General features: G+C 33.6%; 1 protein-coding gene across 1 annotated transcript in view; it reads right to left on the bottom strand.

Annotated features, from left to right (window-relative positions):
* The window catches only part of TLL1 (tolloid like 1), a 259,709-nt gene that overhangs the window by 91,273 nt on the left and 145,552 nt on the right, over positions 1 to 22,884 (bottom strand). Inside the window, exons 8-9 of the mRNA XM_032174071.2 lie at positions 21,015 to 21,139; positions 10,182 to 10,297 (exon numbers count right to left, since the gene is read on the bottom strand). Of these exons, the coding sequence (XP_032029962.1) occupies positions 10,182 to 10,297; positions 21,015 to 21,139 (241 nt within the window). The remainder of the gene's footprint in view (positions 1 to 10,181; positions 10,298 to 21,014; positions 21,140 to 22,884) is intronic.

Genomic DNA, 22,884 nt, shown 5'->3' with positions numbered 1-22,884 from the left:
TCCTTAAGGTTTTGTTCAGCTCTGAAATTGTATCATGTTATAGGAAAAAAAATACAACTTTTTCTACATCTGGAAGCTATTCTTGATTGGGAGTCAGAAGACCTGGGTTCAAGTTCTGACTTATCAGTTTGCTGGTTTACTTAAACATTCTGAGATTGAATCTTACTGCTGTAAATGGGAAGTCACCATATCAGGCTTATCTCACCAGAATTAACTCGCAAGACTTTAATTGAATGATGTGGAGAAAAATACTCAGGTAATCCCAAAGCACTATTAAGATTCTTACGTATTATTATTTTCATGGTATATATTCAGACATTCCTCACAATATAAACCCTGAAAAAAATATATAAGATGAAGTATTACTCCCTTTCTTTATTCCATCTATGCTCTGAAACATACAAACATCAGTTTGATGACAGGTGGAAACCAGCAGTTGAATTACTCTATTAAAATAATTTTTCTGCTTAAACTTATGTGATAACATCTGACTTTGAAATTTTGATGAATCATCACTCACTATTCATCTGAACATTTTTATACCTCTCACTACAGTTTGCATGTGTATGTGCCTCCAAACTTCATATGTTGGAAATTAAATTCCAGAGTGATGGTATTAAGAAGTGACCACTGGGAGCTGATTAAGCCAGGAGGGCTCTGCCCTTAGAAATGAGATTAGTGCCCTTATAAAAGGGCTTGAGGAAACAAGTTCATCCTTTTATCCCTTTGTCCCTTCGAACCCTTCAGCCAAGTGAGAATGCAAGAAGAAGCAGAGAGGGAGAACTAACCACATACCTGAATTTACAGACATCTTGACCTTGGGCTTCTCAGCATCTACCTCTGTGAGTGAGAAATAAGTTTCTATTGTCCATAAATTACTCAGTCTGAGGAGCTTTGTTATAGCCGCATTAATGGACTAAGACTTCTCTTTCATAAATTCCCACTACACTCCTACATCTAGTTAACTGTCAAATTCTGTAGATGATATTCTATAATATCCCTAAAAATACTACTCCGCTTCTTTCTCCTTCTTCATGTCAATGCTGGCTGTACTTCTTTTCTGAATATAATGTAATAGTTTCACAAGATGTGCTTTGGCTTTTAATTTTACTCTTCTCCATTTCATCCTACACTTTATGGCCATAGTAATCTCAATAGAGTTTGCTTCCCATCAAGGTTTTGGAATCAACGACTCTAGTCATAACCCAATTTTGCTGCCTAATCTTTCATTATCTCAAGCACATAAACTTCATCCCACTCATCCCTAACTTCTTGCCATTGTGCTCTGACAAAATATTCCAATCTCAGCTCTATTCCCATTCCTTTACTTAAAGTGAACATAATTCTATGTGGATTCTACTTTCCCCTTCCTTGTTCCTTGAAATTCTTCATATCGCTCAAAATCTTTATTGAATGCTACCGTCTCTTTAGTCATGCATGGATCTTCCAACAAGATCTGAGCTTTCCTAAAGTCCATGATAAATTGTATTTTCTTTTTTCAGTTATTTTTCAAAGTTTAACCATTGTATTACTAGGTTATAAGTTTATAATACCAATAATTTATTTCACACATCAAAAGATACATCTATTTTAATAGAATAAAAATGTATTTATATAGTAATTGCTAAATTTAAGCAATGTCTTTGGCAATATAAATACACTATTGTGAATTGACTCCATATGTGTAAATCATAGATGAGTGATTAAAAAGAAATATCTGCAAAAAATAGTCAATAGCTTCTAAATGAGTTATATAGGAAAATAGAAAATATTAAGTCTATTCAAGATATAAGCAATCTGCCCTTGTTCAAAGGTTAGTCAGTTCTAAGGGATGCAGGAATCGATACCATGCGCTTCTATCAGCTCAACACAGCTACCCTCTTAGCTGCACATTTTGGATTGTTGCCAGCATGAACCATGCAACATCAAAGAATAGCCTTAAATTGAACAGAAATCCCTCTGTACGTCGGGTGGCTCAATCTAAGAAAGACATGTGTGTGAACTGAAACCCTTATTTTTTGATTGTGGCATAACATGTGTGCACAATGTAAAAGTTACAATTTTAACCATATTTATGTGTACAGTTCTGTGCATTAAGTACAATCACATCATTGTCCAACAATGACTGTATTTTTTAAAGAGCATATTTTTCTCTTGCCCAAAATAACATATGCTTATTGCAGATAATTTTTTAAAGGAACAAAGAAGACATAAAAACGATTTGCAAACTCACCAGGTAGAAATAAGCATCATTTTGTTATATATTCTTCCATAAATTTGTCTCCAATGTACATAATTTAAAATACAGAACTTCTCATGCCACTAACTTTTGATTTGCCTTAAATATTTCATAATATATTGTAAACATTTTCTCAAATCAGAGTTTTCTTTAAGTTTTCAAAATTTATTTTGTTTCCAATTTTCACTATTATAATAAACAGTTACCTTTGCACACACTCAGATAATTGTTCTAGGATAAATATCTGGGCAAAAGTGCAGGTACATTTTGTAAAATGTAATACAAATTACCCAATGTGCTCCAAAAAGTTATTTAAATTTCTACTTTGAGGAGTTGCATATCTTTATGATCACTTGATATTAACATTCAATTCTATCTTTACTAATATGACAGGTGAAATATGACAACTTATTGTTAGTTCAAATAGCATTTCTCTGATAAAAATGAGATTAAAGAATTTCATATATTCATTAAATACTTGCATTGATACTTCACTAAATTTTCTACTTTCTCAGGCATTTTCTGCTGTGGGGTGAATCTTTAGTTATCAGTTTATAACAGCTCTTTACATATGAATGACCCAATGGTCCCTCATCCTTATGTGTTATAATAGTCTCCGTTTTCATTTTTATTTGTGCTTTTTTGTATTTTTATAAAAACACTTTTACGTGGATAATCTGAACAAGTTATTTTAAATTTTCTTATTTTCAACTCATGTATTCAACATATCTTTTTCAGAAAGAAAATAAAGCATTGTTTTCTTTAGAAAACTATGCAATATGAAGTAGAACTTGTTTAATTTTTTCACATATCCTTTAAAATGATTTAAGTATTATTTACTGAGAAAATCCATTTTCCCAATTTATTTGAAAAATGATCCTTACAAATATATGACAGAAGTTTTCTATGCCCTCAGGCATAATTCTGGTCTTTTTAGTTTGTCCATTCATACAGAAGACTTTTTGACATTGCCACAGAATTTGAATTCCTGAGGCTTCATAATGTTTTTCTATCTTATAGTGCAACCCACTCCCCCATATTACCATTGTCTGTGAATTTGCCAACTATTTTATTTTTAAGATAAACTCTAGAAAAAATTGATCTGGTACAAAACAAAAATCTATTGGAATTTAATTTGGAATTACTATACATTAATTTGACAATAACGGATAATTTATAATACTACACGTTTACATTTCGGTTCATGACGTTATTCCTGCTTATTTTAGTCCCACAGCAAAGTTTCTAGTTTTCTAAAATATGCTATATTTTAATATATTTGAATACCTCTAGTCTTGCTTAACTTTTGGTTGATTATTTTGATTTTAGAGAAAAGAAAACACATTCTCTATAACTAAAGAAAAATTTAATAATTAGCTCTGGCAAATGTCAGATGCCACATGTGTGATGTTAGATAAGTTACTCAATCGTTTCTCAACTTCAATTTCTTTGTAATATGAAGATAATTCTAGTACTAACCTCATAGAGTGCTGAGAAGATTAGAGAAGCTTGGCACAGCACCTAGTATAGTGTAGGCACTCAAGAAATCCCAGGTTTTTTCTATTTATTGTATTTTAAAAAAATTCCTTCTACTCCTATTTATTCAATTGTTTATCATTATATGTTGAATTCTAATTCATTCAGTATTTGTGGAAATTTTGAGACAGGTTTTTGTTAGATTTTGACCTATTACTTTTCAAATTAACATATTTTATAACATTGAAATACTCTCACATTATTGGAATCAAAAAAACTTAAGGCCGGGCATGGTGGCTTATGCCTGTAAACCCAGAACTTTGGGAGGCTGAGGCAGGTGGATCACTTGAGCTCAAAAGTTCAAGACCAGCCTGGGCAACATGGTGAAACCCTGTCCCTCTAAAAATACAAAAATTAGCCACGTGAGGTGGTGGATGCCTGTAATTCCAGCTACTCAAGAGGCTGAGGCACAAGAATTGCTTGAACTGCGAAGCAAAAGTTACAGTGAGCCGAGATCACGCCATTACACTCCAGCCTGGGCAACAGAGCAAGGCTCCATGTCAAAAAAAAAAAAAAAAAGACCTTGAAATTGCCATAATTTATAAAATTTATAAATGATACAGCTTGATTTAACTTCTTTATATAACAGCCATGTGTTTATATTCATATAATAAGCTGTATATGGTTCTATTTTTTGGATTGCATGAGGTGTGCCTTTCAGAATTTTACTTGTTTAAAAAATAAATAGACTTCACATTGACTTACAATACTTTTAAGATACATTTTATTACATGAGAGGTATCCAAGAATTTGGGAAACTGCCTTGAAAATCATCTTAAGCAGCTTCATTTTATGAGTAATTCTTTGTTCATTCATTTTATATGGGTATTAACTTATTAAATTTTTAGTGCTTGTTAAATCACTTTTGATAACTTTAATGTGCAAAATTGTACATTAAAAATATTTGAAATGAAGGTATTTCTGCAAGCCTTTATTTAAAACAAAGGCCAATGTGCAGCCAACTATATCCAGTGAAACTATAGTTTTATAAATTCATGTAAAAAATCCACATTTTCAAACAGAAAAAAACAAAAACGTTAATTTAAAAAATAATCTATAATGTAAGCTATAGGCAGGACCAAAATAAGCCATAATGGAAGTCAGAAACATGAGCAGGAATGCTGAATAAAAACATTTAGTAAATCTTTAACAAATGGTGTTGAAGAAACTGGATATCCACATATACAAGAATGGTTTCAATTAACACAATATTGATTAAAGACCTAAATATAAGACTATAAAACTATAGAACTCATAGAAGAAAACACAGGGTAAAAACTTCATGTTATTACATATGGCCATGATTTCTTGGCTATGACACCAAAAGCACAGGCAATAAAACTAAAAGTAGACAAGCGGTATGACATCAAAATTTATAATTTGTGTTCATCAGAAGACACAATCAACAGAGTGAAAATACAACCTGTGAAAGAGGAGAAAGTATGTGCAAATCATATCTCTAATCAGTGCTTAATAACCAGAATATATAAAAACTTCTACAGTTGAAAGACAAAATCAAATAATCTGGTTTAAACATAGGCAAAAGACTTGAATAAACATTTCTACAAAGACTATATACAAATGGCCATTAAGCATACAAAAAGATGCTCAAGTTATCACTAGAAGATGTTCACTAGTCATCAGAAAAATTCAAATCAAAATCATAATGAGATATCACCTGACACCCAGTAGGATGGCTACTATCAAAACAACAGAAAATAACAAGTGTTGGTGAGGATGGAAAGAAATTGGAACTCTTTTGCAGTCTTAGCGAAGACTGTGAAATAATGCAACCACTGTGGAAGAGTATAAAGATTATTTAAAAAATTAAACACAGAACTACCATATGATCCAGCAACCTCACTTCTGGATAGATAACCAAAATAATTGAAAACAAGGTCTCTGAGAGATATTTGCAATCCCAGGTTCATATCAGCACTATTCACAATAGCCAAGAGGTAGAAGCAACCTAAATGTCTACCAATGAATGAAAGGATAAAGAAAATGTGGTGTATTCATACAATGGAATGTTATTCAGGCTTAAAAAATAAATAATGTCACATGGATGAACCTTGAGGGCCTTATGTTAAGTGAGATAACCCAGTCACAAAGGGACAAATACTCTATGCTTCCAATCATATGAGGTTTCTCAAATTCACAGAAACAGAAAGTAGAATGATGATTACCAGGCACAAAGGGATGGAAGGAAAAGGGATTTGTTGGGTTTAATGAGTATAGAGTTGCAGTTTTGCAAGATGAAAAAGTTCTGGAGATCTGTTTCACAACAATGTGAATATACTTAACATACTGAACTGCACACCTAAAAATGGTTAAGATGGTAAATTTTATTCTATGTAGTTTTTACTACAATAATATTATAGTTTATTTTACCACAATAATAATAAAAATCCATGGTAGCATTTGCACATGTAAAACTAATGTTAAGTGCAAAGACAACAGTGTCTCATTTGTGTGATTAAAAAAAGGTATCAACAAATATGCAAAGCAGTATCTTATAAAAAGGGAATAATCTTGCATGTTTTAAGAAACTTTTTTGAATTGGGAAGAGGCTAAAGATACAAATTAAATATAATTTGATTAAGAAAGAAAGCTGGTAGAGAGTACCAAATGATAGCGTATACATTTAAAACTTTCAGACCAGTAGAGAGAAAAATATGAAATGATAAAAAAACAAACATAATTCAATGCATAAGAAGGAAAAGGGGGAGAACAAAAAAAGGGATGTATTAAAATGCAAATAAGAAATAAAAACACACCAATAGTCACAATAAATAGAACTGCAATGAGCATTCTAACTAAAGACAAAACCTGCCATCATGGGTTAAACAAAAAATAAACTGGACTGTATACTCTCTAAAACACACCAATAGTCACAATAAATAGAATTAAAATAAGCACTGTAATTAAAGACAAAACCTGCCATCCACTGATTAAATAAAAATAAACTGAATTGGATACCTGAAACAAAAGGTTGGAAATTATTGAATGTCTAGATGTCTAGAACAGGACAAAGATATACCTGGCAAATATATTAATCAAAATATAAGTGTAGCTTTATTAATAGACAAAATAAGAGTTTTAACCTGAACCATCTCTAGAAATAAAGAAATTCATTATAAAGTGATAATAGTTTAATACATCAGGGGGATAAAATGTTGTAAACGTGTATAAAATGATATAGCATAAACATATATAAAACAAAAATTAACAAGGCTATAAAGAGAAATTAACAAATCTACCATAGTGACAAATATTTGTAAATATCTGATAAACAGACAAAACAATAATATAGAGAATCTATAAGCATCACAATTAAGATGATGCACCCAACCATTGCACAAAACATATTTTTAAAGTAAAGATTAGTCTTATGAATACTAGTCACTTCCAAGGTCATATCAGCCTGAAGCTATTGCAAAGACTGACACACAAAGATAGTGCTTTACCTAAAGGTGACTCAAGGAGAGATAAATAGGAAAAGGATGATTGAAGAAACAATGTTTGCAAAGAAGAAAAACACATTACTGAAAAATTATGTGGGTTAAGAAGAAATAATAACAATAGAAAAAAGTAGAATTGAAACATAACAAATTCTCTATTTTGAGCTGGTGGAATTCAGGTAAAGTAGTTCTGAGGGGAAAATTACAGCCTTCAGTGTCTGCTTTGGAAAAGAAAAGATGCTTGAAATTAATGAGTTAAATTCCCAGCTCAAGAAGTAAGAAAAAAAATCCAGCAGAATGAAACCAAATACTAGGAGAAAGAAAATAAGAAAATAATAAAGACACAAGGATTATAATGAGTTAAAATTGTTCACTGGCTTCTTATAACACTCCAATGTATTTGCTAATCATCACAAATAATATTAAGAAAAATAATAGATGATAGATTTTTTCTTCCTATTTACAACATTTTTGGAAATACAGTTTTATAGATAATCATACATACAAGAAAAATAAATTAACTCTGAATGCTAATGGTGAGAGTTTTGGAATTGGACAGCAGAAATGTTTTTCCCAGATATTAACTTGCTGTTATGAAACAATTTAATTTGATTAATCTTGTTCCCAACTTTTCATATTCTATGAGGTTTTCTTTTTAAAATCATGTATACTTTAAACTTGTTCTCAAAATTTGTGTCTTTTAAAGTTCACTCTTCTGTGTTTTCATAAGAATGACCTTCATAATATATTTTCTGACTCTTATTAAAAGAACTTAAATAAAAATTGATCAACACCTATAATCATATTACAACAGACTTATAATTTTTAAATTAAAAATAACTGTCAGGAACTATGCATGCATTCATGTATTCTAAGTCAATTGCAACTTTTTGCATCTAAAAATTATTTATGTTTCATGAGTGTTTCATTCAGAGTTTCCACCGCGAATATTATAAAAACCTGGACAACTCCATACCCATGATTATCTCCTAATACCATTCGGTTATCATCAACAACATCAAACTATTAAAAAAATTGCAATTGCATTCCCACCACAGCTAATGAGAGTACTTACGTTCTTCCAGGTAAATAAGAATCAAAGACAAAGTACGAACAACCCATAGGTCGTTTTTCAACCCATTCCCTCTTTTCAGGCTCCTCCATCTAGCAGTCTTCAGTGTCTATTATTCCCATATTTGGGTCTATGGGTGCTCAATGTTTAACTCCCACTTATAAATGATAACTTGTGGTATTTAAATTTCTGTCCCTGCATTGATTCATTTGGGATTATGGCCTTTAGCTCCATCTATGTTGCTACAAGGACATGAGTTTATTCTTTTTTATGGCTGCATAATATTCCATGGTGTATATGTACCACATTTTCTTTATCCCATCCACCATTGATGGGCATCTAGCTTGATTCCATGTTTTTGCTATTGTGAATACTTTTTAATTTCTTCTTGAATAAGAATTTAGTTGTAATGTTTTATAGAAATTTGCCCATTTTATTCATTGTTTTTAAGTTATTGGTATAATGTTCAAAAGATTCTTTTATTCTCATTTTGTTGTCTAAAGACTCTATGGTTCTAATAATCTTTTAAATTTTTTTCCCAAATTGTGCTTTCTCTATTATTCTTCATCTTTCTTGATCAGACGTGTTTTCATCTATTTCCTTGGGGTTTGTTCTTGTCTATTTTTTTTTTTTTTTGAGAGAGTTTTGCTCTTATCGTCCAGGCTGGAGTGCAATGGTGCCATCTCGGCTCGCCGCAACCTCTGCCTACTGGGTTCAAGCGATCCTCTTGCCTCATCCTCTCAAGAAGCTGGGATTACAGGTGCATGCCAACACGCCCAGCTAATTTTTGTATTTTTTGTAGAGACGGGGCTTCACCATGTTGGCCAGGCTGGTCTCAAACGCCTAATCTCAGGTGATCCACCCTCCTCGGCCTCCCAAAGTGTTGGGATTACAGGCGTGAGCCACCGCGCATGGCCTTGTTTTTGTTTTTGACAGAGTCTTGCTCTGTCACCCAGGCTGGAGTGCAGTGGTGGGATTTCAGCTCACTGCACTCTCCCTGTCTGGGTTCAAGTGATTCTCCTGCCTCAGCCCCCCGAATAGCTGGGATTACAGCTGTGTGCCACCATGCCAGGCTAATTTTTGTATTTTTAGTAGAGACAGGGTTTCGTCATGTTGGCCAGTCTGGTCTCAAACTCCTGACTTGGAGTGATCTGCCCACCTTAGCCTCCCAAAGTGCTGGGATTACAGGCGTGAGCCACCTCGCCTGACCCATTTCCTTGTTTTGTTTTTTTTTTAATCAATTCAAATTATCAACATTTTCATACTTCCAATCATATGTTATTTTCATGTTATTAATTTTATCTTTTACTATTTACTTTTAAAATATCTTTTATTGCTCTTTTTCTAAACTCTTCATATGGTGGTCTAGGCTCATTAATTTGGGGTCTGAATTTCATATTTCCTAATGTAAGTATTCAAGTCTGTGAATTTTCTTTCACTAAGTACTACTCTATTTGCATTTTACAGGGTTGGTATTCAATATTTTTCTTATATTATAGTTGAAAAGAGTTTACAATTTTCATTATAATTTTTTCCTGGTTGAACTGGACATCTAGATGTATATTTTTAAATCTTAAAATATATGGGGATTTTTCTAAGCGTCTTTCTGATACTGGTTTTTACCACAATTTCATTTGTGTCTGAGAATATAATTTGTATTATTTAAACCCTCCTATCGCATTAAAAATTTTAAAATTATATCTTTCAAAAAAATTCCTGGAGTTTAAGCAATTCCCATTATGAATTTTCTGAACTTTTTAGTCTATTTGAAAAATCAAACAAGAATAAAGGATAAAGCGAATTTATATTTGAAGGATGATGAACCTTTGTACTTATATAAGAGTAAAATAGTGGGCTTGACGGTATAAACTACCTTCTCCCCTGGGGTCACAGAAACTCTCCAGATGCAGTGTGTGTAAGAAGGGTAGCCATTGGGAAATCCTGGAGAGGAAAGGTTGCCATTGGATTCTTGTAGGGTTTCTCCACATGCTGAAAGGAAAAAAATATAAGATCATTGGTTAATTTGTATAAAAGACATGAATATCATAAATAAAGCCTTGAAGGGTTTTTCTGGTATTAGACAAGACTAAATGTTTGTATTTTATAGAAGATGTTTCCTTTCTAAGTAAATTTCTTTTTATGTTCCTTCTTGTAATTCCAGTATATTTAATGGCATCATTATGGTGAATCACCAAATAAGATTATAAGATAAATAATGTGGCATTCATAAAACTCTTCTTCATGGAAACCTTTCTCATTCATTTCCAAGGAGCCAGTAGCCCCTCTAAAGCACACCCATGTTCAGATTCAGGCCAGTGATACCTGGACGATATGGTTCTGGGACCACGTGAAACATTTCACTAATATATTTGATTTAAATTGAGGCTAAGTTTAAGTGAATACCATATCAAGTTTAAAAAATATTAAAAAAATAACTAATGAGTAGTCAACAAAGGTAATATCAAAATGTCAAACACAATAAACTTTTTTCTCAAAATAAGAAAAAAAAATATATATATATATAAACATCATGGAAGATTCACATTTTCCAAAAAGATGTAAACATTTACTTTTCTCAGTTGAGGTTAAGTAGAAATTGCTAAAAAAGCAATTTGTGAATTTTCCTCTTGCTAAGCTTGTCTAATTCCCTGGAACCAATTTTCAGTCATTTGAAACAGCAAATTATTAGCTGCACAGCATGAGGATCTGTGTTCACCCAAGGCTAGTTCTCAGCACCGTTCTACAATGGGCTTCCCTGTTGCTCTTGCAAGACATGCTATGTGCCACGAACCTAGGCTGTTTGAAGTATCCTTAACTTAAGAATAATTCCTCCACTGCAGCCAGTCCTCTTTCTAACCTTCACTCAACAATCTGAAAGAACAGTTCCTGAAGGACACTGCAATCAAAAGGGAGCTATTATCATATTACAAGGCCTTAGCTACCAGCAGGTGAACTCTCACCTCATCGACTCCTCAATAAATTATAAATGGATCTGTATAGCTTGTGTTAAATAAAGATAGTGAATACGAAAACAAAGCATAGAGCTCTAAAAACAGTCAGATATGCTATAAATGTTTATTCAGAAAAATAGGTATTATGTTTGTACAACACAATGTATTTAAAGTAGGAGTAAATAATGTTTAGTCTGATGAACAGGCAGACAAAAGCAACTTTAGGACAAAAAAAGCTCAAGGTCAAGAATACATAAATCAGCACTGTTCTATAAATCATCCAGGGCACTTGATAAATGTAAGGTTAAAAGAAGTCTTAGAAAAATGAAAATGTATTAAGATTTTATTAATGCAAACAATGTGCTTCTAAGGAGGACCAGTTAAATGCTAAACAATGATTTGGGAGTTGAGTGTGTTTATATAAAAAAAAAAAAACCTATAATTAACAGCAGTTTAAAAATAAATTCTGTAATAATTTAAAACCCCACTAAGCCACAGAGAATGCCAGTACTGAATTTCCTCAAGTGCAATTAAATAAATTAAATATACTTAATCCATAAATGTATGCATACAATACTTTTCTGATTAAGAAGATAAATACATGCTAAACAAAATACAACATACACTAAAAATTAATAAGTCCAGATAATATAGTGTCTGATTATAATGCAAGAAGTGGAAACATGTATATTCAAGTTGTGGTAATTACTTGTGAATTTTCTTCAATAAATGTGATTGTCCCAGGCTAGCTGACCACTACTACATAAGATGTTTCAGAATTTGTTGATTTATTCTCAGATATAAAAGTCAAACTTTATTATTTAAAAAACTAAAGGAAAATTAGCAAAACAAAAAAGTGGGCACTACTAAGTCCAAATGCTTAGACTGTTCATTGACAGCAAGGTGAGTGGATGAGATTACATAAGTTTTTTATTTTTCTTTGGGGAAAGAGTCTCAATCTGTCACCCAGGCTGGAGTGCAGTGGCTCAATCTCAGCTCACTGCAACCTCCACCTCCCAGGTTCAAGTGATTCTCTTGCCCCAGTCTCACGAATAGCTGGGATTACCGGCTTGCACCAACACTCCCAGCTAATTTTTGTATTTTTAGTAGAGATGAGGGTTTCACCATGTTGGACAGGCTGGTCTTGAACTCCTGACCTCAGGTGATCCATCTGCCTCGGCCTCCCAAAGTGCTGGGGTTACAGGCGTGAGCCACTGCTCCTGGCCAAGATGACATGTTTAAATGCTGTCATTGTCACTTATCAATTACACCACATGCAAAGCTCAAAAGCTTGATCCCAGTTTTCTCTTCTGTAAAATGGCTATCATGATAATATAAACTTCATAATGGTGTTTCTTGTGAGAGTAATAATGTGTGTGCAATACAATTACTTCTGCAATAATATTAGAGAAAATAAAAGCATAAAGAATTATTAATATAAAGAAACATACCAATGTTCTAATCACAAGAAATTTAAAATAAAACAACTGAGAAGTTAAACTTACAAAACCTTTTATCATGTGATCCATCTCACTTTTAAGTTAGATAATCCATATATATGTTCCTTCTAGCATACAAAATTGTGTCTGAATTGCGTAAACACCACTTAGATTGTGCGTTGTTGAGGAATTATTATAATAAGCTCTCATTATTTTAATTACATGGTTACTTTTATAGCTGACTCCACATCCATCTGCAAATATTTTTGCTGTCTAATGTCTATAGCTCCCATCGTATCTCAAAGGTTGAAAACTTCTCCTTCTCCATATTCTGTAGGAACACATTTATAATTTTACTAAGAGTAATGATAACATAAGTAGACACACAATAATTTGTATTAGGTAAGTCTCCAAAGAAACAGATAAACTTGGCCGGGCACAGTGGGCTCGTGCCTGTAATCTCAGCACTTTGGGAGGCCAAGGCGGGCTGAATAAAATAAAAACACCTGAGGTCAGGAGTTCGAGACCAGCCTGGCAACAGGTGAAACTCCATCTCTACTAAAAATACAAAAACTAGCCAGACGTGGTGGCAGCAGGCACTTTTAATCCCAGCTTCTTGGGAAGCTGAGGCAGGAATTGCTTGAACCCGGGAGGCAGAGATTGCAGTAAGCCCATATTGCATCACTGCATTCCAGCCTGGGTGACAGAGCAATACTCCATCTCAAAAAAAAAAAAAAAAAAAAAAAAAAAGAAAAGAAAAAGGAATCTTTAGGGCAAAGAAAGAAATAAAAATATGTTGAATCAACTTAGTAGTTGGTAAATTTAAACTATTCATAAATCCATAGTTCCTTTCCATTTTTAAATATCATAAATACAGTTTTGGTTTAAAATTATGTTTAAATAAGGAAATATTAAAAGAGATAAATTACTAGAACATTTTAAAATACATTTCCGTTATAACTGCATAGCCAAGCCCAAACCATCCTTTACAATGAAGCCCCAATATCAACTCCAGGAAGCTTTTCTCATCCAGTAGGCAGCCCGGACAACAAGCAGCATAGCTGGAGAACAGATAGGATATAAAAATAAAGGCAAGAGGCCAACGGGAGGCCTGCGAGCTGTCCAGAAAAGAGAGGATGACACCTAGACAAGGGATTCACTACAGGAATGTGAGATACTAAGAGGGCAAAAATCGGCCAGGCACGGTGGCTTACACCTGTAATACCAGTAGTTTGCAAGGCCGAGGCGGGTGGGTCACGAGGTCAAGAGATCAAGACCATTCTGGCCAACATGGTGAAACCTCATGTCTACTAAAATTACAAAATTTAGCCGAGCATGGTGGCACACACCTGTAGTCCCAGCTACTTGGGAGGCTGAGGCAGGAGAATTGCTTGAATCTGGTAGGCGGAGGTTGCAGTGAGCCAAGATCACACCACTGCACTCCAGCCTGGTGACAGAGTGAGACTCTGTCTCAAAAAAAAAAAAAAAAAAGGCAAAAATAATAGTAATAACCCAGGAACTCATTGCGTATCAGGAGGGAAGCAGAGGGAGGAAGGAGGCAACAATTTTCCCCACAGTTCTGGCTTGGGCTGCTGGATGGCCCTGGCTACCATTCACTAAATGAGGGAATATCTGCTGGGTAGATGAATAAACATATCCGTGAATAAATGAAAAGAAATAGCTAAATGCATTTTTTTTTTGCATCTTGGCAATATAGTTTAGCCAAGAATCACATATACAAAAGCAGTTATATAAAATATATTCCATTCAGAATCTAGGAGAATTCTCTCAAAATATAAGTAACTATGATTTAAGTAATTGAAAAGAAGCTTTAATTCATTTTAATGCTAAACTAAATGAAGCAATGGTTTAAAGCAATGCATTCAAACTCCATGCATGTTGAAACTGGCCTGCCATTCCTACAGCTTCCACATAAATGTGCATCCATAGATATGTACACTCTACATAAGTATTCTTTATTAAAAGTGGAAACACTTGTATATTTGGGAACATAGGTTGTACATATGTTCCTGTGGGGATAGGCAACACTTTTACATAATGATAGAGATTCTAATCCTCAAAATCCCTTTATTTTTAGATTATCAATTTATGTTATACTTTTAAAAATTTCACTATGTTACTTGACATAATTAAGGAAGACTTACTGAGAGAATATTAGGGACAATAGTTGGTCTAAATACTAAGCAGTTACAAGCAAAAGGTCATGGGATTATAGAAAAACTAAATTAAGATAAAATGCAGATAAAAACAAAAGAATAGTTAAATTAAGCATCTTAGTAGTAGGAAGGGAAAGTAATCCTATGAGTAGGGTAAAGTGGAGGTCAACACATTTAGAAAATGAGAATCATAGAAGAAGGGGACCCCAAAAGAGAGAAAATATGAGAACAAATCAACCATTTAAGATGAGAGAAAATACGTTACCACTCGTATACCTTAGAAATGATCTCCTTCACAAATAAACTGCTAATTATTGGGTTAATGGGAAGATGAAGTGTTGTAATAATAACCATTCTCCTCCCTATGTGGACACCTGTTGTCCTCACAGGAATACAAAAAGATTATAAGACAGGCAAGTAGCATTAGCTGCTAGTTGTCCTTTAAAATGCCTTATGCTTGAAAGGCTTGGAAACCATCATAAAGACAAAGGAAGCAGTGTCCAGAAACCTATTCAACCCCAATGTCGAGCAGCTCTACCTTCCTTTCCCACCCACTTGTGGCTACGTAATGTGGCAATGAATGAGGGTGTCCTACAGTAGCAGAGTGCCAGAGCTCTAAGGGATCGTATTTTTTCTTAACACAGCAATGCATAAAGAGACTTTACTATCCTGTCTCTAAAGCCAAGAGCAAGAAATGGCAATGAAAACAATTGCAAACTGAAGGAAACATATCCTCATACTATCCCCTTCCTAACCTTATTTCTGTACTGAGCTTTTTCATGATGAGTATGCACTGATTGTGTAATAACTAATTGTGGTTTCATATACCAACAATATGCCAATTTATATTTTTGGCATATATGAATAAATATAAGAATATATTACAAGGTATTTATCAGTTATAAATTTCAAAAACTGATAGTATGATTTTAAGGAAAATTAAAATATATACATTTTAATGCCATCACTCTTCTGATACATTAAAAAATTTATATATCATTTAGTAAAGTTCAGCAGTATTTATAGCCTGCCTGTTAGAAACTTGCCCTCTTGGACTCAAGGCCCCACTTATCACAGACCATAAAACCCATAGTCTTGTATATCTAACTATATTCTTTACCAGGTCAGTACTTTTTTCAAGATTAACCTCTACAAAACAGTGCCATAAAATGCAGATCTAATAAAGCTGTGAGCAAAAACTGATGAGAATAAAAGCTGGCATTAAAAGTAGCCAAACATATTTTATTGGCTTCATTTGCCAGCATTTCTTTTATTTTGTAATTTCAACTGTTATTTTAGATACAAAGAGTACATGTATAAGATAGTTACATAGGCATATTGCACCCAGGTAGTAAGCATAGAACCTAATTGGTAATTTTTCAACCCTTGTCGCCTCCCACTCTCTCCCCTGTAGTAGTCCACAGTGTCTATTGTTTCCATGTTTATGTTCATGTGTGCTCAATATTTAGCTCCCACTTATAAATGAGAACATGCAGTATTTGGTGTTCTGTGCCTGTGTTAGTTGATTTAGGATTATGGCCTCCAACTCCACCCATGTGGCTAAAAAGGACATTATTTCATTCTTTTTTTATGACTGCCTAGTATTCCAGGTCTATAGCTACCACATGTTAAAAATCCAACCTACCATTGATGGACATCTAGATTGATTCCATGCCTTTGCTATTATAAATAGTGCAGTGATGAACATGAGAATACATGTGCCCTTTTGGCAGAACAATTTATTTTCGTTTGGATATATACACAGTAATGGGATTGCTGGGTTGAGTAGTAGTTCTGTTTTAAGTTCTTTGAGAAATATTCAAATTGCTTTCCACCATGGCTGAAGTAATTTAAATTCCCATCAAAAGTGTATAAGTGTTCCCTTTACTCCACAGCCTCAGCAGCATCTGTCATTTTTCATCTTTTTAATAACAGCTATTCTGACTGGCGTGAGATGACATCTCACTGTAGTTCGGATTTGCATTTCTCTGATGTTTAGCAATGATGAGCATTTTTTCATATGTTTGTTGGCTGATTGTATGTCTTCTTTTGAGAAGTATCTGTTCATATCCTTTGCCCATTTTTTAAATGGGGTTATTTGTTTTGTTTGTTGATTGGTTTAAGTTCTTTATAGATTCTGGATATTAGACCTTTGTCAGATGCGTAGTTTGTGGATATTCTTTCTCATTGTGTAGGCTGTCTACTTTTTTGATAGCTTCTTTTGCAGTGTATAAGCCCTTTAGTTTAATTAAGTCCCACTTGTCAATTTTTATTTTTGTTGAATCGCTTTTGAGGACTTAGTCATAAATTATTTCCCAAGGCCAATGTCCAGAATGGTGATCCCTATGTTTTATTTAAGCCTTCTTATAGTTCAAGGTCTCACATTTAAATCTTTAATTCATCTTGAGTTAATTGGTATATGGTTATATACGGTGAAAGATAGAGTCCAGTTTCATTCTTCTGCACATGGCTAGCCAGGTATCCCAGTACCATTTGTTGAATAGGAAGTCCTTTCCCCATTGCTTGTTTTTGTCTGCCTTTCCACCAGGAATTTCTAACAAAAGAGTAAGAAAAAACAAACTCCAAAGGAATACTCAGCTTTATAACCCCCTCCTCTCTGTATGAAAACCAAACACAATCCGAACTCAATTTATAAACTCTTACTCTCTTCTGGGTCACTCACAGATAAGTCACCCTATTTAGACTTACATGTACAGTTATGAATCTTTAACTCTATTCCATTTATATACTTGCAGTTATTGGTAAACCTACTGCATCAGTGTAGCTTGATGTTATTTGGCTTGTGGTAAGTATTTTATGCCAATATCATTGTCCTTATCCTGATAAGTCATGACTGCACTTCATTTAAGGAAAAGAAGAACCTTAAACATATAACTATATGTAGGGCTCAAAGCTAACTATTTCAGAAAGAGAAAGAAGCAAAAAGGGAGACAGATTTATCCACATGCACAGAGTGGCTGAGAGGGGCAGAGAAAGAAACACAGAAAAAGAGCAAGAACAAGAGGAAGGGAGGGGGCTATTTGTTGAACATTTAAAAGTCCAGCTCATACCAATCAAAATAGCTGTTATTAAAAAAATGAAAAACAATAGACACTGGCAAGGCTGTAGAGAAAGAGAATGTTTACACACTGCTGTTGGGAATAAAAAGTAGTTCAGCCATGGAGGAAAGCAGTTTGGATATTTCTCAAAGAACTTAAAACACAACGACAATTCAACCCTGCCATCTCATTACTAAGCATATATCCGAAGGAAAACAAATCATACCACTGAAAAGACACATGCACTGGTATGTTCATCACAGCACTGTTCACAATAGCAAGGCCATGGAATCAACCTGGGTGTCCATCAATGGTAGACTGAATAAAGAAAGTGTGATACATATATACCATGAAATACTACACAGCTATAAAAGGAATGAAATCATGTTCTTTGTAGCCACATGAATGGAGCTGGAGGCCATAATCCAAAGTGAATTAACTTAGGAACAGAAGACCAAATACCACATATTCTCACTTATAAGTGGGAGCTGAACATAGAGTATACTTGGACATAAAGATGGGAACAATAAACAGTATGGACTACTAGAGGGGAGGGAGTGGGAGGCGGTAAGGGTTGAAAACTACCTATTGGGTTCTATGCTTAGAACCTGGGTGACAGGATCATTCGCAGCCCAAACCTCAGCATCACACAACATTCCCTTGTAACAAACCTGCACATATAACCACTGAGTCAAAAATAAAAGTTGGAAAAAAGGCCAAGATAGAAGAAAAAGTCATTCCCAAAGATTTGGGGTATATATATATATATATATATATATATGTATATTTATATATCTCTCTATATATGTATATTTATATATCTCTCTCTATATATGTATATTTATATATGTCTTTTAGCTCTCCCTAACTCCAGGTACTTTATTAGCTGTAGTACAGTAATTTGCTTTTCATACTGTTTCAGAAATACAAAATATCTTTTTCACAGATCATACTGCTTTCTTCAATGTGGTTTTATTGTATTAAACAAAATAATGTACACATTGTTTCTATATTTCAACTAAGAAAATGGCCCACTAATGTATTTTACACAATTGAAATCTAAAGTAGAAACTATACTTCTAATTACCTTCCTGTTTATAACTGAAATATCCAAGAATTGTAGGCTAAAAAATAAATTACAATATCATAAGGTTAGTTTTTTATTCTTCCTGACTTTCCTACAATTCAGTGTGCATACAAATCTCCAGTGTGCTTCTCAAATGTAATGTATATAGATGTACATTTAGAGATATAATCAAGATAGTTTTATACACCAAGTGTTCGTTTATTTAGTTGCTATTAATCAAATAATTTCCACTTTTTAAAAGTTGAAAAGTATGTGCCCAATGTTACCAGACATTAGTTAAGGATCATCCATATCTTTTGTCATAGCAGTATCATTCTTTTATAAATTCATTTTTTCCTGTGGAAATTTGAATTTAAAAAATATACCACATATACATGTGTATCTTACATACATATGTAAAACATTTTAAAGGGATTTATGCAAATATGAGTGCAACTTAAGCAAACATCATGAAGTAATAAATTAATGAATATTAAGTAGAAATGTCTTTTGGTACATGGAAAAATTAGGCAGACAGATGTATTTATACGCAAAAAAATCTGGAAAACTCATTTTCATTATTGAATCATTATGATGTAAAAGGTTTTACAAACAGCTTTAAATTCCAAAAATATCAACTGGCTCTTTAAAAACTTAATAGTCCTAAGTTACAAGAAAACTAACAATCACAGTAAAACTGAAAAAAAACATACTTTCTTACAATTTTCCGTAGCAAATCTAGTATTAAGGAATAGGAAATCCCTTCTCTCAGCAGGGATGTCAACAGAATCCACTGGGTTGAATCAATGAATTAAGTACCATCACATTCAGAATTATGAACTTCCTGGGAAGTTTCCAGGTATTTCCTGGGGTTATTCAATCAACCCACTTTTTCTTGCTTGCAATAGAGTTTTATCTGTCCAGCAGAAGGGTTCTATACCATATGTCAACGAGTACATGTTAAGTTTTTATGAATGAATTAGCTAGCCCTCTTCTATAGCCTAAAAGTTCCCTGGACTGACACCAGAAATCATAAAAATTTAATTAATATAAGAATTTCCCAATAACTTAATATCTTAATATGTAAATAAACATAAGCAATTATCTATGTAAAACTCCAATGATTAAGATATCCATAATTTCTCTGATTTTCTGCGAACATTATCAGATTTGCAGCCAATTAAAACTTTTATAGTTATTGTTTTATTATATCTGCAACCTTAAGTATCTAGAACAATACTTCCAAAAGTGAATTCTACAAGTAAGTATTGAGTAAAAGGAGGTTTCCTTGGACAAATAATTTGGAAGAGACTGTGTTATGCAAAGTTAAACATGTTTCTTTGCTGTAGGATACTTCAAATATTGTGAGTATACTGGAGGTGCATAGAATCTAGATTTCTCATGTGGAAAACAGAAACTTTTTCTTTCTTGGACGATTAAAGCATAGTGTTCCCTTAGAACATTGAGACCTTTAATGAATCTGCTTTTGAAACTTTATTTAGGGGCAAAACATAGAATAGTTCACTTGCAACTGGTTAGAACATTTTTTTTACAACCAAGTTATAAATTCCTACTGATAAAATTGTAATTTATATGTCATTAACGATGGTACTTGTGAGAAAAGATCATCCAGGATCCAATTCTGAAGTTCAAATAAAGGATATTCTTTTTATGTTAGAAAGGAAACTCAGCATTTGACTATGAAATCATGCAACTATTTAATTAATGACTATCAAGCAACCATTCTATTTTGCTCTTTCTCTCATTAAATTAAAAGAAATAAGACATACTATCCCTGCGTTTGAACTTTGATTTCAACAACTTGTTTTTATTTATAGCAATTAGGTGTTCCAGAGTTCCCTCCTGCCTCATTTTATGATTACTGACTTTGAACTGTACACATCACTTGCCAACAGGGAGGGAGACAAACAAACAGTTGAGTAAACCATGGCTTATTCATCTGGAAGAGCACAATCAGGTACAATCATGCTCCTGTGTTTGTGTAGTGCAATACCTGGACATCTATACAGCTTTCTTGCCTGTGCGATATCTCCTTTGCTTAGACGGGTTCGCTGACCAATTGCAGGACGTATGCCGTTATCATCACGGGAGGGGAGAATGGTATCCAGAAACATCCCCCTGAAAAACAGCAGAAGCAAACCACACCTAAGTCACCAAATGAAAACTCGTGAATTCCTTACATTTATAAGGTTATTTATTTCAAACTCAAGTCAATCAAAGGGGAACTACACCTTGTGTGCTTTAAGCAGTGTATCAGGCTTTCAAAACACTTTCATCAAAGTAGAAAAAAAAATGCATGTTAAATGTGTATGCCTAGTATAAACTCAATGATGACATTCGTTTCCTTGAAACATGTATGTTCTTAAAAATATGGAATACCTTATAATCCCCCCACAAAGTACACCATGACATTTGTTTTGGTTTCCCAAGCAGATCTAAGAATTCCTTAGATTATCAGGTTGTAAAACAATGATTCCTCATAGAGGTCTATTTCCCTAATAACAAACTACAATAAATAATGTTGAAGTTACTAAAATTGTAAAACAAAATATACATAGGTTAATTTTTCTGAATTAAACTACTAATTTAACCTAAGTATTCTTAGAAGTCCAAGTATTACAGCATATGTTAAAAAAAGAAAATGAAACAAAGAATGCCAAAACTTAGGGAAGTTTAAAGCAATTTTTTCAATTTTTCCATGCTAAAACTAGTAAATAAGAAAATCTAATCAATGCCCTAATAATGTTAAACTACAGATAGTGAGTTGCTTGAGACTCAAGATAGTGGTAAAAGATTCACTAATTTTTCCTAATATGCATGACCTAAAGTTCTGAATATAGTGCCCTAAAAATACTTTCTTTTTTTTTTTTTTTATTATACTTTAGGTTTTAGGGTACATGTGCACAATGTGCAGGTTTGTTACATATGTATCCATGTGCCATGTTGATTTCCTGCACCCATTAGCTCGTCATTTAGCATTAGGTATATCTCCTAATGCTGTCCCCGCCCCCCCCACCCCCCACCCCACAACAGTACCCGGAATGTGATGTTCCCCTTCCTGTGTCCATGAGTTCTCATTGTTCAATTCCCACCTACGAGTGAGAACATGCGGTGTTTGGTTTTTTGTCCTTGCGATAGTTTACTGAGAATGATGTTTTCCAGTTTCATCCATGTCCCTACAAAGGACACGAACTCATCATTTTTTATGGCTGCATAGTATTCCATGGTGTATATGTTGTTTGTTTTTGGTAAATCCACAAACACACAATTCATACTTCTCAAACCCTTGGAATAGCCTCCCAGTTCATTTCACTTTTAAGCTCCCACTTCTTTAGGGCTATACATGTTTGACATACATTAAAAAAAATTAGAAAGTATTTTTAGTATTCCATATATACACCATGGACTCTGGAGAAAAATAAAGGTGAGAAGATGGATATTGATTGTGCAGTGACGGGCTGCTTTTAAATAGAGTGATCAAAGTGAAACTCACTTGAAAATTGACATTTTAGTCACACATGAAGAAAGTGAAGATCAGAGAAATATGGGTAACTGGCAGTAGAGTGTTTCCAGACAGAAAGAACAAGAAACACAACAGCTCAGAAATGAGAGGACCCCTAAAATCTCTGAGCACCAGCCAGATAATTTAACTTTTACTCTGAGGACAACTGTCAATCTATAGGAAAATGGTAAGCAGAGGAGTAATATGATCTATGAGCAATTTTATTACTAACTGCCCTAGCTCCTAGGTAAGGGAAAGGGCACTGATCTATAGGTACAACTAATTCAAATAGGGAGACTGCAACTCTTTACTACAAGATCTAAACAGCTACAGAACTCCATATGTACATTGTCTGAAAAGA

Source organism: Hylobates moloch, unplaced genomic scaffold (assembly GCF_009828535.3).
Source record: "Hylobates moloch isolate HMO894 unplaced genomic scaffold, HMol_V3 SCAFFOLD_3, whole genome shotgun sequence".
Lineage (NCBI taxonomy): Eukaryota > Metazoa > Chordata > Mammalia > Primates > Hylobatidae > Hylobates > Hylobates moloch.
Note: the sequence above shows the minus strand (reverse complement) of the source record. Positions and strands in the feature narration are given on the sequence as shown.